The sequence below is a fragment of the Macrobrachium rosenbergii genome, chromosome 4 (assembly GCF_040412425.1).
Source record: "Macrobrachium rosenbergii isolate ZJJX-2024 chromosome 4, ASM4041242v1, whole genome shotgun sequence".
NCBI classification, from domain to species: domain Eukaryota; kingdom Metazoa; phylum Arthropoda; class Malacostraca; order Decapoda; family Palaemonidae; genus Macrobrachium; species Macrobrachium rosenbergii.
The window spans coordinates 41,479,099-41,494,182 of NC_089744.1; the positions used below are offsets into that span (position 1 = coordinate 41,479,099).

General features: G+C 34.7%; 1 protein-coding gene across 12 annotated transcripts in view; it reads left to right on the forward strand.

Annotated features, from left to right (window-relative positions):
* Balat (Beta-alanine transporter) overlaps positions 1-15,084 on the forward strand; it is a 299,782-nt gene that overhangs the window by 264,236 nt on the left and 20,462 nt on the right. For all 12 annotated transcript variants that reach the window (XM_067094756.1, XM_067094760.1, XM_067094766.1 and 9 more), the window contains one exon: positions 741-936. In XM_067094756.1, the coding sequence (XP_066950857.1) occupies positions 741-936 (196 nt within the window). The remainder of the gene's footprint in view (positions 1-740; positions 937-15,084) is intronic.

Consider the following 15,084-nt stretch of genomic DNA (forward strand, 5'->3'; position numbering starts at 1 on the left):
GCATGAAATATGGAAGAAGTTGGCATCGTTTGTGGACTTCCACCTCAGTAGTGAACGTTGCACTGATGTGAAAGATTTTTGCAGAGAATTTAGCAATTACTATAAGTTTTAGCAATTAAGAGGAGTATAAAAGTTCTCTGTTAATTTATGTCAATTAAGATTAGCTACGATAACAATTGTAGCGTTGTTGTTGTTATTGCAGACGTCGCTATATCAATGGAACTATATATATATATATATATATATATATATATATATATATATATATATATATATATATATATATATATATATATCGGTGAACTTCCTCTCTGACTTGAGTTCGAATCCTTGCTTGGAATGAGTTAACTAATCGCATATTTGAGCTTGAATTTCGATTTTCTGTGGAAAATGTTTCCAAGAAATACAGAAAATCACGAAGCTAAGAGTAGTCTGTGTTGTCTGTTTTCTGTGCAAGAAGTTCTGATGAAGAATGGAACTGGTAGCCACCATATATATATATATATATATATATATATATATATATATATATATATATATATATATATATATATATATATATATAATATGAATGTATGTATGTATGTATTTTTGTATACAGTGAATTTATGTATCTTGCCACGCACTTATTTCTCTGGGTACGCATGCTCAATACATGTATTTTTTCATTAGACGAAACGACCCCCTTCTTTTGCTAAAACCAGAATGAATAAAATTTACTCTATCTTATATTTTTTCAGCATACCGTACGACGACGTCTCAGGGGAGTACAGCAGCTGCCAGAGGTATGACTACAATTTCAGCCAATACACGAGTAGCAGCAGGTACCTCGACGGAGGAGGGATTCTGGGGCCTCCGCCCGACGCTAAGGTCATACCCTGTGACAAAGGCTGGCACTATGACCTTCCAGAGTACTCTACGTCTGTTGTTTCTGATGTGAGTTACTTTGGTTTGGCTGTTGAACATATGTAGAATTCTGATATCAATATGAATACGTGGATTGCATAGGTAAACAATTAAAAACTCAGGTCAAGGTATACGCGCGCAGACATACATACACATATATATATATACATATGTGTGTGTGCTTGTGTATATATGTGTGTGTATATATGTGTATATATATATATATATATATATATATATATATATATATATATATATATATATACAATATAAACATACAGTATATATGTACACACACACACACACACACACACACACACACACATATATATATATATATATATATATATATATATATATATATATATATATATATATATATATATATATATATATATACACACACACACACACACACACACCTTACCTTTTCCCCACTAGAAGTGACGACACCAGAGGGTAGAGATTTCGGGCTCTCTGCATATCTTGCATTTCTTTAGGGATGACTTTACTAAGACACTAACATTTCCGTGACTCAAGCTGACTCAGGTACTCACTGACAGATGAGTTGAGTGGTGGTAGCTGGGATCTACCAGTGAGCCACGTCTCACACACACAAAAACACACACTTATGAAGCATTGTCTCTTTTAGTTAATTATGTATCCCTCTGTAACTCGTCCCTTTTCCACTTAGATCCCTTTTATGCTGAATTGTGCATGTGTAACCTTTCCTACATTGTAGGTGAAGTTTTGTATTTTTACCCCAAAATTCTTCTGGATTTAGCACCAGATTCTTTCTGTTTTATCATTCCTTTATCACAACATGTGCATCACATTTATAGTAAGATTTTACATGATTAAAAAATTAGGGGGAATTGCTTGGCAAAGCATGCACATGTAAAAATTCGGCTCCAGCATTTTCTTTTTCCAAAGCACGAACATTTCTGGATACAAAAAGTTTTTCGCGTAATAAACCGATTGACTGTTCTTGTAACACCTTTTTCTTATACATAATCGTGTTCTGGTATGGGATAATTTACCCCTAGTCTGATCATTCAGCCACTACTATAATATAATTCCCGCTTGATTTTTGCACCTTCAAGAAGAAAAAGTCCATCTTCCTTGGTTCACCTTTCCGGTCCTGGTACAGAGTCTCAGTTTAGCTGTGCTGTTCATTTAGAATTCGGGCAAAAACTTGCAGCATTTAGGTACTAATAATTTTGCAATTAACAGCTGGTATCGAACGCATGCTCCATTTAAAGCTGTGATGACCACCAGTACACCCTGATAGCCCAATGTCACCATGCTTTATTCATGAAAATGATTCCGTTTGCAAAATCATTGTAAGCATTTGGATAATGAAACAGGTTTTTTCATGTTTATCTGCTCACGCAACGTCCTACACCGTCATGCATTTACAGAACTGGAATAAGAAACATTAAATTCTTTACAATGATAACAAACATCAATACATTACAACAGAATAAAGCCAACGGATTAGAAATATCGGCCTAAAGGGTAGTTGTTACTAACAATAACACGACAGTTAAGCTTGCATCTAAATATGTCCCAGAGTTAATGTAGCAATATTCAACAATATACAACCCCTCCAATGTATCCGGGCTTCGGACCGGCACTAATTTGGGCTGGCTTCCCCTACCCCCGTGGCTATGTTATCATTTAACTTTTCCTCTGATATGGTAGCAATTTTTCTTTATTAAACATGAAAACAGAATCACAGTTACATAGTTTTATCAATTCTAATATGATAAACTGTATTGAAAAATTATATTCAGTTCTGTATTTACTTTTAATATTAAACTTTATTTTTATGAATAGTGGAAAATGGAAGCATATGACAGTAGAAGAGGTAGGTCACAGAATAGATGAAGCAAGGAAGGTAGCCGGGTGCGTGCAAAGGGTAGAGGGGAAGCATTGGATGCTTAGGTTAGATTGAAGTGTTGATTTTGAAATGCAAATAAATGAATAAAGGTTGAAGTTGTAGAAAAGAACTGTTTGTGTATTATGTAGCATAAGGAAGGGTCAGAGGGAGAGAAACTTTTTTTATGAAATAGTTTATTGTGGATGAGAAGATGGATGAGAGCATGTTGAGATGTTTCGGTTATGTGGAAAGAATAGAGGATGATAGGATGCTGAAAAGAGGGTACAATTCAGGAGAAACTGGATGGAAGAAAAGAGCGAGACCTTACGAACGCCGGAAGGATAACGTGGAGGAGGTTATGGAAAGGATGGTCTTCGACATCCGGGAGGCGAGAATGTCGTTGTGAAGTAAGGATGAATGGCACAGTGTGAGAAGAGGAGTTTGAAGCGCTACATATGGGCTGGCAGGGTAGGTGTATAAAGCGTCTGATATTATGGAAGTTTTCTGCATAATGGGTTCATCCATAATTCATTATTTAAAGTATGAAAGTGGCAGACATCAATATATATTTTCACGGCTCGGGAGTCACGCTTCTTAGGCAAAACGGTCTGATATCATTATATATATATATATATATATATATATATATATATATATATATATATATATATATATATATATATATATATATATATATATATATATATGTATAATCGAACTTTTTCATCGTAACGCAAACGATAATTCAAAAGAGTACGGAAGCATCAAAGTGAATAAAGGATAAAATTACAAGAGACTTTATCTGTTAGAAGTGGTAACTTGCTACTCATTTGGTCTTTTCAGTTCGTTACGGTGTAATGTGAACGTATTGGTATTTCGAGGAACAAAAGAAATGGATTTTGTTCACTAGATCAGATTTTCATCAGAGGATATGACCAGGTGTTATTTGGTTACTCGTAATCAGCTTTAGTATACATGGGATTAGGAAATTAAAACTCCCTCTCTTTTATATGCATTATTCACAGAAGCATAAAGCCAAGAATATAATTTCATGTATGAACATACACACTCACACACATGTATTCATATATATACATGTCTATATTCATACATTTATATATATATGTATATATATATATATATATATATATATATATATATATATATATATATATATATATATATATATATATATATATGAAAAACTTATAGGTCACAAGTATTTTATGAATTACAATACATAGTAAATGTGTGATTAATAACTGTGGCTAAAGGCACTCTGAAGAACCTTGAGAGGATGATTAGCTGTTGTCTGGAGTAATTCCTAATTAGTAAAAATGTATACATCAGGTATTCTCAAGACGTGGGAACTTCCCAGCCTCGCCGCAAGACTTCGTGAGTCCGTTCGCCGGAAATGTCCAGGTTCCGGTAAATGCGTTTGTATGTGCGGAGTCCCAGGGTGTGAAGGGATTAGTTATCACACAAATGATCTTTCGAAGATCAGTACTGAGCATTATTAAGTCTTTGGTGAAGACTCTGTGGTTCGAGACCTGTTGATTAAGACTCTGTGAACATTGCTGTTTGGGGGTAGGAACTGTTTTAGATTTCCCAAACTGTAGGTTGTTTCTTTCATTTATATATGTCTCACTTGTGTCAAGCATTTATTACTTTGTGCATACTTTATAAGTAACATGGAAAGAATTCCCATATCTTTATTTTTATGCAATTTGTTTAACAAGGGTTTTATTTGACCTCTTCAGAGGTTTTGCTGAGAAAGAGGTTAAAGATGTACTCATTGGGAGTGTACTGGACTTTGACTTATTTTGACCTACTGTGGGCAAAGGGTTTAGGAACAATAATTAGTTAAATATGATGGACTGTAATATGACTGATCTTTGGTCAACATTAGTGTTCCATTTTATTTCATCTCTTGTTTATTGCAGTCCAGTTATGTTAGATTATTGTCAAATAAATTATTTTGGGTAAAGCTTGTTTCGCTGTAGACCAGCGAGAGAGAGAGAGAGAGAGAGAGAGAGAGAGAGAGAGAGAGAGAGAGAGAGAGAGAGAGAGAGAGAGAGAGAGAGAATGCAGGTGTGTAGGGACAGATGCATTACCAGTAGCCCTTTTGATGAGGTCACTATCAAGCTACCAATAGATGGGAGTCATAGGACTTCTCGACTTTGTAGAAAAAGGTAAACAATGAAATTTCCTATCGATTGGGTGCATATATAATATATGTATGAATGTATGTATGTATGCATGCATGTATGTTTGTATGTATGCATACATGCATATGTGTGTTATTGTTTACATCATATATACTGCATCATTCTGAAATATGCATATGAGACTTCTTTAAGTAAAAAATGAATGTTTAAAAAATATTCAGCTGAATTTGTTCCTGCATAAAAATTTCCTCACAATACTTTTGGAGAAATTATTTATTCGGTATATGCCGTACTACCTGTATGAAACGAAACTGCCAAATGCTCTAATGAAAACATGCAATAATTTTGTAAAATGTACTACATATTCCTTTGCGTATTATTTGTACGTACACAGACACTTAAAAAAGTGTTTCTCCTTAAAACACAAGGAGTTATGGGCATAAACTCCTGGGCGAGAAGTTTAAGATTGAAAGGAAATATTGCTAGGTAAGGGTCTAGAAAAAAGTGTGTGAATGAATTGATCTGGAAGCAATGTGAGGAATGTAAGGTGTATCAAATACTTTGTAAGAACGATTTACTGATTTTGTGATGAAAGGAAAAAATTGCGTTAGAACAAGTAGATCGAAGAGTGCCTGGTTTGATGTAAAAGTGGGTCTCAGACAGTGGTGAGTGTTTTCTATCAGTGGATGCTCAGTATTTTCGTGAATGGAGCAATGAGATAAGTCAGAGAAAGGAAAACAGGTCATAGCAGCAAGTTCATACGATATGGAAAGGCGTTGTGTATAAACGAAGAATATTTGAAAATTGCTGGTAATGCGGTGTTACTTGGCTATAGATAGGCAAGCTGCAGCAGAGACGTTGAAATAATTGGAAAGGATATGTAAGTACAGAAAACTAAAAAAACACTGAAGCAAAAGTAAAATAAGGGTATACGAAAACAAGGAAGATGAAAAAAATTATTTTACTTTAGAGGGAGGGAAAATAAAAGTAATAATCGGGAGTAATACATGAAGGTAGGATGACAGGAAAGAAAAATCATACACTGGTAAACTAAGGAAGGAATCAGGATCCCTACAAAAGACCTGAAAGTGGTTGTCTAACCCATTCACCTATATGGGAATGAAACTTTGCTGATGAATGTGAATGAGAAAAAATTTTCCAGATGAACTGGTTATATAACAAAAGGGGAGTTAAAAGGGTTGACTGGGTAAGTGATGCAGAAAACGACAGCATACGTGTAAAGAGCGGCATAAGCGAAAGAGAGGGTCGGTGTTTTAAGGTGGTAATGGTCTCCTTGGTAGTGCAACAGACCATAGGCTTGTGAAAGGTCTGTGAATTTGGAGTTTCGGGAGGAACAGAGTAGGATGAAACAAAGTGAAAGGCTCTTAATTCTGAATAACTTAATGTTTAATAGAAAATAGGGACGATAGCCACGGTGTGGAGATAAGTGCACTTTCAAACAGTAATTTTGTACCGCTAGTATTGTAGTTTTTCAGCTCCCTAGATTTATCATTGATTCAGTAGTTAAAGAAAGAATGTGACAGTGCTGTAGTTAGTCTAGAATAACCCTGCATTAGCATGAAAGACATTGTGAAAATTATATATATTTATATTATATATATGTGTGTGTGAATTTTTTCTAAATGTGTAAAAAGTGCATTATTCTATTGGCCAGTTGCAGCTAAATATGTATTTTTCATTCTCCCCATTGCCATAGAAGTTACATATATATATATATATATATATATATATATTTATATTTATATTTATATATATATACATATATATATATATATATATATATATATATATATATATATATATATATATATATTTATATTTATATTTATATATATATACATATATATATATATATATATATATATATATATATATATATATATATATATATATATATATATATATCTTCTATATATCTTCTATGACCATATGGTATGGGGAAAATGAAAAATACATATTTAGATACAATTGGCCAATAGAATAATGCACTTTTTACACATTTAAACAAAAAAATCACTGGGAATTAAGTGGTCACACGGCAGTACAATAACAAGATGCAGTTAATATAACCAACAAATGAAAACAGCATTAATCAAAGGCCAGGTGTATATACCGGTGACCCCATTTTGCCAAGATGTTTGAAGGAGATTTAAAAGAGAAGTTAAAGATCAGCTTTAATTTTGGTCAGCGTCCTTGGATTCTCTTTAGTTAATCCAGGCCCTGGTTAATTCAGGACACCTGTTCCGCATCTGAAGACTATCTCAAGCTCATTGATCTTTGTGTGCATTCAGTAGTTTTATACTCCTTTGACCCTAGTTTTTCTTATAGCATAACAGAAAGATCTTTCACTCCGGTGTTTCTCTTCTTAGTGGTCCGTGTACTCAGTTAAATGCATGCGTAAATGCACACCACACACACACACACACACACACACACACACACACACACACATATATATATATATATATATATATATTGATCCAAGACGAACAGATGTCTATTACCTTTGCAGCGGCTGACAGATACACACATTCCCATTCCGGTCCATAGACGCAAGCTATGTCCGTTATCTTCCTTATATCATGAGTTTGTTGGCATTGTCCTTCCTACGCCAGGCGTCTTCTAACGTCAGTCAAATGTCCTACATTAGCCCATTAATTTGATTTAGAAAGGAGTTGTTTGGTAACATATTCGTATTTACTACTATATATATTATATTTGTTACTTTCATCAGCATGTTACTTGCCTTCTCTTCTTGTTTTTGTTTTTTTTCACGTATGGTTCTGTCGAGTAATGGTATTGATAATGCTGATTTTACTATATAAAATTAAGGGAACAGCTCTATTTTTCACACCCGACCGCGATGCATTCATATCCAGATTATCCGTTAATGCTTGGTGATATTTAACTTTGATTAGTTTGTGTAAAAGATAGTTTAAATACTAGGATATTGATTTGGATGTTTTTTTAAAGGTAAATAATTGTAATTAATCGCATTATTTAAATAAAAGCTCAATAACAAAACTAAAAGTCGAAGTAACGAGTTGATATTAGCCAAAAACAGCCAGTGCTACGCCTTTCGGTGAAAATAAAAAGTTAAAAAGTAAATTTTTGTTCTTTAAAACTGTTTGGCATTTGCTTTATATTTTAGCTGAAAATTAAGTTCTCTTTTACATTGTATGTGGTTGTTTTATGCACCTAGATATTTCTACGTTTAAACTCCATCCTCTCTCACCCCCCCCACCCCGTTTTTAACCTCAGCCAATCACTAACCTTGATACTGAATTTTCCTTACCCTCTTGGTATTTGCCTTTATCGCTTATGCTGATTATTATGTCCGTTATGCAGTTGTAACCTCCATTATCTCTGTAACCTAGATAATTCAGTAAGGATAATGTTAACAAATCAACTTCCTTTTTTCAATCTTCTACCCTGAATTGCATTTTCTGTTATTTTTGGTGCACATATATTATTGAAATTTTATATATATATATATATATATATATATATATATATACATACATATATATATATATATATATATATATATGTATGTATTACATACACATATATATATATATATATATATATATATATATATATATATATATATATAATAACATTATCTGTATACGCTACAGTGGGTTCACCTTGACACATGCACTGTGAATTTCCATTACTATGGACCAGTCCTCTTGAAGATGTTTAGCGTTTTCCTTGCGGTATTTTGAATTCCAACGTATCATGTACATGTGAGTTCAAACATAAAATATAATATATATATATATATATATATATATATATATATATATATATATATATATATATATATATATATATATATATATTTGAAATAATAAACACACAATCATGTGTAGAACAGAAATAAATTTCTGATTCACATCAGGATCGAACCCAGGCCTTTCAATTGAAAGACAAGACCGCTGCCAACCAGGCCACACAAGTCATAAAAGAAGTTGGAACCTAAGTAACACTATACCTAAGGCTTTACCTGGGCAGGCTAACTGCCTTGCATACCAGCGTGTTTTCCCCAACTTCCCGACTCAGCAGTGACCCAACTGACAGCATTTCATTCGAATTATCCTTTCTAAGTGAATATATAAGTGTGTGTGTTTGTGTTTACAAGTTGTTTTTACTATTTCACATTAACTGATGTTGATAGCTGGGTTGGAGAAGACTCTGATGGTTCCTTCCCTTTGTTTTTTAGAATGTTTCTAGCGTGTTGTCTCTCTAGTTTAGTAGATTCTATAGATTTTTATGTCGACGTAGTATCTTTGCGAATGAGCGCAAGCTTAGTAGTACAGTGCCTGTTCCATAGCGTGGCATATCTGCAGAGTGCAGTAATTACAGGCCAATCTCTATTCTACTTGTGTTCTCCAAAGTTGCTGAACAACTTATTTTAAGCCACTATATACTGTAAGTATGTTAAATCTAAAGGATTGTTAGCTGATAGTCAGTATGCATATAGGAAGCAGTTAGGTACCTGCGATGCTCTTGTAGACTTGACATGCCATTTGCAAGAGAGCCTTGTTGAGGGCTTTGAGTGCAGAGTAATTCAGATAGATTTTAGTGCTGCTTTCGACTTAGTAAATCACAAGGCACTTATTTATAAACTTCGGAATCTTGGAGTGGGTAGATATGTTTTAGGATTACTTCAAGATTTCCTTAGAGGTAGGCAGCAGCGAGTTACTGTGGACGGGGTCTTTAGTGAACCAAGACCTGGTGTGTCTGGAGTTCCACAGGGCAGTGTTCTTGGTCCACTGTTAATTTTAGTGTTTACAAGTGACATGGTTGTTGGTCTGGAAAACAAAATTGTTCAGTATGCCGATGAGTCAACACTTGTGGGTGCAGTAAAGTCTCTACTTTTGAGAAATGAAGGTGCCCTTAGCCTCAGTCAGGACATACCTAACCGACTAGTCGGTTGGATATGAGGCTGAACCCCAGTAAAACGAAAACACTATTGATTAGCAGATCTCGTACTGATTCCCCACCCCACCCACCCCCTTCAGGTGGATGGAACTTTGCTCAATGAGTCTGAAGATTTAACTATTCTCTGTGTAACTTTTGACTCACATCTAACTTTTTAGGAACATCTAATGAAAGTTTTCAGCAAATGACGCACGAAAGTTAGGTATTGCTCGTAAGGCCTCATATATTTATAATAGTGATAAAATCAGTGCAACCTGTTTTAGGTCATTTGTGCTTCCTTTACTAGAATACTGCTCCCCAGTGTGGATGTTTCCTTCTACCAGAGATTTATCTCTTTTAGATAGAATGGTTCGTGGTGGTATGTTTCTGTTTCCTAGCAGTAGTAGTTATGACCTGGACCATCGAAGGATGTATTCGTATTCTTGTTTGTCATTTTCATAAGTTGTATTGTAACAGAGATCTTTCACATTCACAATTGATCCCTGATCCCTTTTTCCTGCCGAGAGCAACCAGATTCGCTGAACAGCAGTACCAGTATGCAGTAAATGTGCCTCGCTGTCGAACTTCTCAGTTCCAGAGGTCCTTTATTCCTCACATCGTTGGACTGTGGAACAGCCTCTCAGAGGATGTCTTGCAGTTGGAACTTCAGAAGTTCAAGCGAAGGTGCAATGCATTACTATCCTAATGCTATTATCCTTGCATTTCAATACATTTTTATCTATTTGTTATTTTATTAATATATATTTTTCTTTTTTAATAAGTGAGTGGGATCTCTTCTTTCTGTATTTCCCTCTACCTCCTCTTACTTCTTCCTAATGAACACCATATTCTTTGGAAGCTTGAACTCAAGTCAATACCCCCTTTGGTCTTCTTCCATATGAATAGGTTTATAATAATAATAATAAGAAGAAGAAGAAGAAGAAATTATAGATTCCGTCTCAAAACAGCATGCAAAACTCAAATTTTGGCAGGTCTTAGCACTAACGCCAACAAATTTTCCCGATTTCAAGCTCTGATACAGCTAGCCGTGAGGAAATTAGCGTATTGCGTTAGGGGTTGTTCCACTGCGCGACTCACAACCCCCTTGGGCACTCCACCATTGCATATGTATCGTTACATACAAACGGTACGAGAAGGGATGGTCGATAAACTATAGTCCGTCACGAGGCAAATTCGCATTCTCTCTCTCTCTCTCTCTCTCTCTCTCTCTCTCTCTCTCTCTCTCTCTCTCTCTCTCTCTCTCTCTCTCTCTACCTTCTTCTACAAGTATGTGTCGAGCGATAAAAATTATATCTTTGATGAAAGTTTGGAGATGCAGTGTCATCACAAACTATCTGACTTCGCTCTTCATAAAACGGATTTTTTTTTTTTTTTTTTTTTGGAGTACAAATACATGCTGCCTTAATGCTAACGAATTTTGATGCCATATCGGTCTTCAGAAGTCAGTGAGAATATTTTTGCTTTTACAAGTCACTCAAACAATTATTTCTCTCAACATGCATCATGTTTTATATTCCATGTAACGGATACTTTTCACAACAGCAAGTATTTTCTCTTGCTTGTGTCAGCAAAGACACTTAACGGTTAAACCGTGAAGCGAACGAACCAAAACAAACGAAAAGACCGCGACTAAATGTAACCTGAGACCGCACGAGGGCGAGAAACGGAAGTCGTAGCGAACCTCAGATCATAATACGCTTAACAAAAGGAAAACTTGTCTCGCCTGGCAGCAGGACGCCTTTTATGTCAAGTATTTTTGCTCAGGACACCAACCTGCTGATATTCGGGCTTATGCTTGTTTTAAAGTAGAATCATTACTTCAGATCATCTGTTTTAACGGAATCTAAATAATTCATATTTGTGTATACACACACACACACACACACACACACACACACATATATATATATATATATATATATATATATATATATATATATATATATATATATATATATATATATATATAAGTGCTATCATAATAGTAGTAGGATATGACTTAAACAGGATATACAAAGCAATAGATAAACAGACTTAAGAGATAGGTAGATAAATACGTAAACGAACAGGCTCAGTAACACGAAAAAAATAAATGTTGGTAGGTAAGACACTCAGGTTAGCAGAAAAATAAATAAAATCCACATACATTGGACTTAATCGCTCCATGAAACGAATTATCAAAAGTACAACTTGATAGTGTTTTGTTGCTGTTGATAAGTTGTTGTTATGACATTGGTGCCGTTGTTAGGTTGTTATTTATGTGATCCGTCTTTGTTGGGTTGCAGTCCAAAGAAGTCCGGTTTTTTCTAGAATGAGTTATAGTTTAGTTATTTATCCATAAAAACGTGTTAATAATAAGAGCGCTGTTAACGTTTAGTTATTGCCATTAATTTTGTTGTTATCTGATAAATTCTCAAATGAAAGTACTTTTCTCTTTACGCTGAACTTGTTTGGTTTTGAATAAGTTATTGCTATATTTCTACAACTTGTGAATCAGATTGTCAACGATTTGATTCACAATTAAATTGTTAGCTCATTCAGGCAGTGCTGTGAGGCAGCTTCTGTGTGTGTGTGTGTGTTTTTACGTATTACTTGGTCGTTGTGTTAAGAACTGTTGTACTGTGTGGCATTGCCTGATTTACAGTCACCATAAAGTACGTGCCATATTTTGAGCCAACGTTGTGAATTCGTCATTCACATAGATATTCATCCCTCGTTTTCTTGTAGAATTCGTTTTCTTTCCGTTTTCTAGATTTCATTTGTCCGGACATTAGGTAATCTTTGTTGACCTATGCCAGTCGCTAGCCATTTAATTTTGGAAAAAATTTGTCCTCATCCTTTGGCATTTTCCTTTACCATTTATGCTGATTTTTTTGTTATTTATGTATTTTCAGCCTTCAACATTTCTGCAACCCTCTTCAATACAACAGACATTAAATCAGACAGCAAGAAAACATGAAGTAATAACGTCGTTTAAATAATCTTTTGCCCCGGAAGGAATGAATGAATTCCAGATTATATAAGTCGTGTAAGAGATAAAATTAGGCAAACTGCGAGTACTAGCCAGAGTCCTCAGCCTTTTTTCTATGCTTACTGAGTCCTTTTTCTAACATCGTTTCTCCCACACCAACTGCTGATGGAGGACGAGTCGAATTTATTATTATTATTATTATTATTATTATTATTATTATTATTATTATTATTTAGTGCTGTTGCTCTTGTGTAATTGTTATTAGTAGTAGGGGTGTTGGTAGCGGTACTTACATTCTTGCAGTGAGCAATGGTCTCGCCTAGCAACCTTTGCCAGAATAACAGTCCCATAAATAAGAAGGGATTGAACGACCAAACGACATAATTTAACCCTTGGTTTGTTCCGCTTCTGGTGAGAGATACTCTTTATAAACTATTAAAACAGTTATGCTTGATAATATCTAACATATCAAAGGTCATTTCCTTAAATATGGGGGTCTGATAAGCAAAAATAAAATAAGTAAATAAAAGGAAAAATATAAAAATTTATTTTTTTGGTATCGACGAAGTTCCTAAAATTAGAACATTGATCATTGAAAAGAGTAATTTTTGTGTTGCTAATGCTAAATAGAAATGGCATTAATCCAACTGCTTTAATTAACCGCGTGGATGAGAAAAAAAATCGAGTCATTTCCGGCAATTAAATTCCCTAAAATGAAGCTGGAATGTTTGAACTGCAACAGTCGCGTTAAGGAATTCGGACGGTATTAAATCACAGCGCATTGGCTTCGAAACATCTGTTTTCACTATGAGACTGTGGATGAGAACCTAAAGTTCAGATAAATCAAAGCTAACTGCAAACTATTCTTCTTACTTTTTTTTCAAAGATTTTTTCTGCATTTCTCTCATTTGCATCTTTTCTCGGTGTCTGTTTCCAGGGTGTTAGGACAGGAAATGATCCAGATATTGCTGGACAGCGTTTGTAAGTTTCATATATATATATATATATATATATATATATATATATATATATATATATATATATATATATATATATATATATATATATGTGTGTGTGTGTGTGTGTGGGTGTGGGTGTATGTCTGTCTGTTCATATATATATATATATATATATATATATATATATATATATATATATATATATATATATATATATATATAATATATATATATTTCCCAGAAAATTTTCGCACAGAGAGAGGGAGAGAGAACATTACATTCATTCCTATAACATTCCCTTTTTTAGGAAGCAAATATTTCGCTCTGTAGGGATAAAATCTCCATTAGTATTACCCCTTAATTAAGATCTCTCCGTCGGCCTTCATATAAACAAGTAAAAAATGCGCCGAAGTTTCTTCGGCGCAATCGAGTTTTCTGTACAGCTTATAATGCTGTATGAAACTCTCAGCCGCGGCCCATGAAACTTCAGCCACGGCCCAGTGGTGGCCTGTGTTCCTAGGCTGACCAAATCGAAATTAAAAAAAAGCACCTTTGAGGATCTAGACGAGCCTCTCGACGAGCCGCAGTGTTACGATCTTGCTGTAACTGTCTTCGATTGACATTACGAGCCTCTCGATGTGCTGCAGTATGAAACTCTTAGCTACGACTGGGCAGCGTTCAGTTGCTCCCCAGATGTGGTCAAATGAAGGTGCGTCGGTGACGCCTCCGGAATTGGCCTCGGCGGTGCCAGACGCACGATCCAGGACTAACCTTAACCTTAAATAAACATAAAAACTACTGAGGCTATGGGGCTGCAATTTGATATGTTCGATGATTGGAAGGTGGATGATCAACATAACAGTTTCTCTAGCCTCAGTAGTTTTTAAGATCTAAGGGAGGACAGAAAAAGTGCTGATTGACAGGCAAAGCCATTTTAATAGTTTTCTTTTACAGAAAACTAAAAACCTCATCGCTAATTACTGCGATAAAGCTATGTCTTTTCTTTCTTTCTTTCTTTCTTTCTTTCTTTCTTTCTTTCTTTGTCTTTCTTTCTTTCTTGACATTAGTTTCACGTATCCCCTCACCCTAATTTTAGATCACTAGCTTCCAAAAAATTTACTGTCATTTTGGACATAAAAAAACTTTAAAAGTTGTGTTACCCATCGAATAAGAGACACTTGAACAAATTGAAGTAAAGATTTCTCTCTTCTGTTTCATGAAAAGATC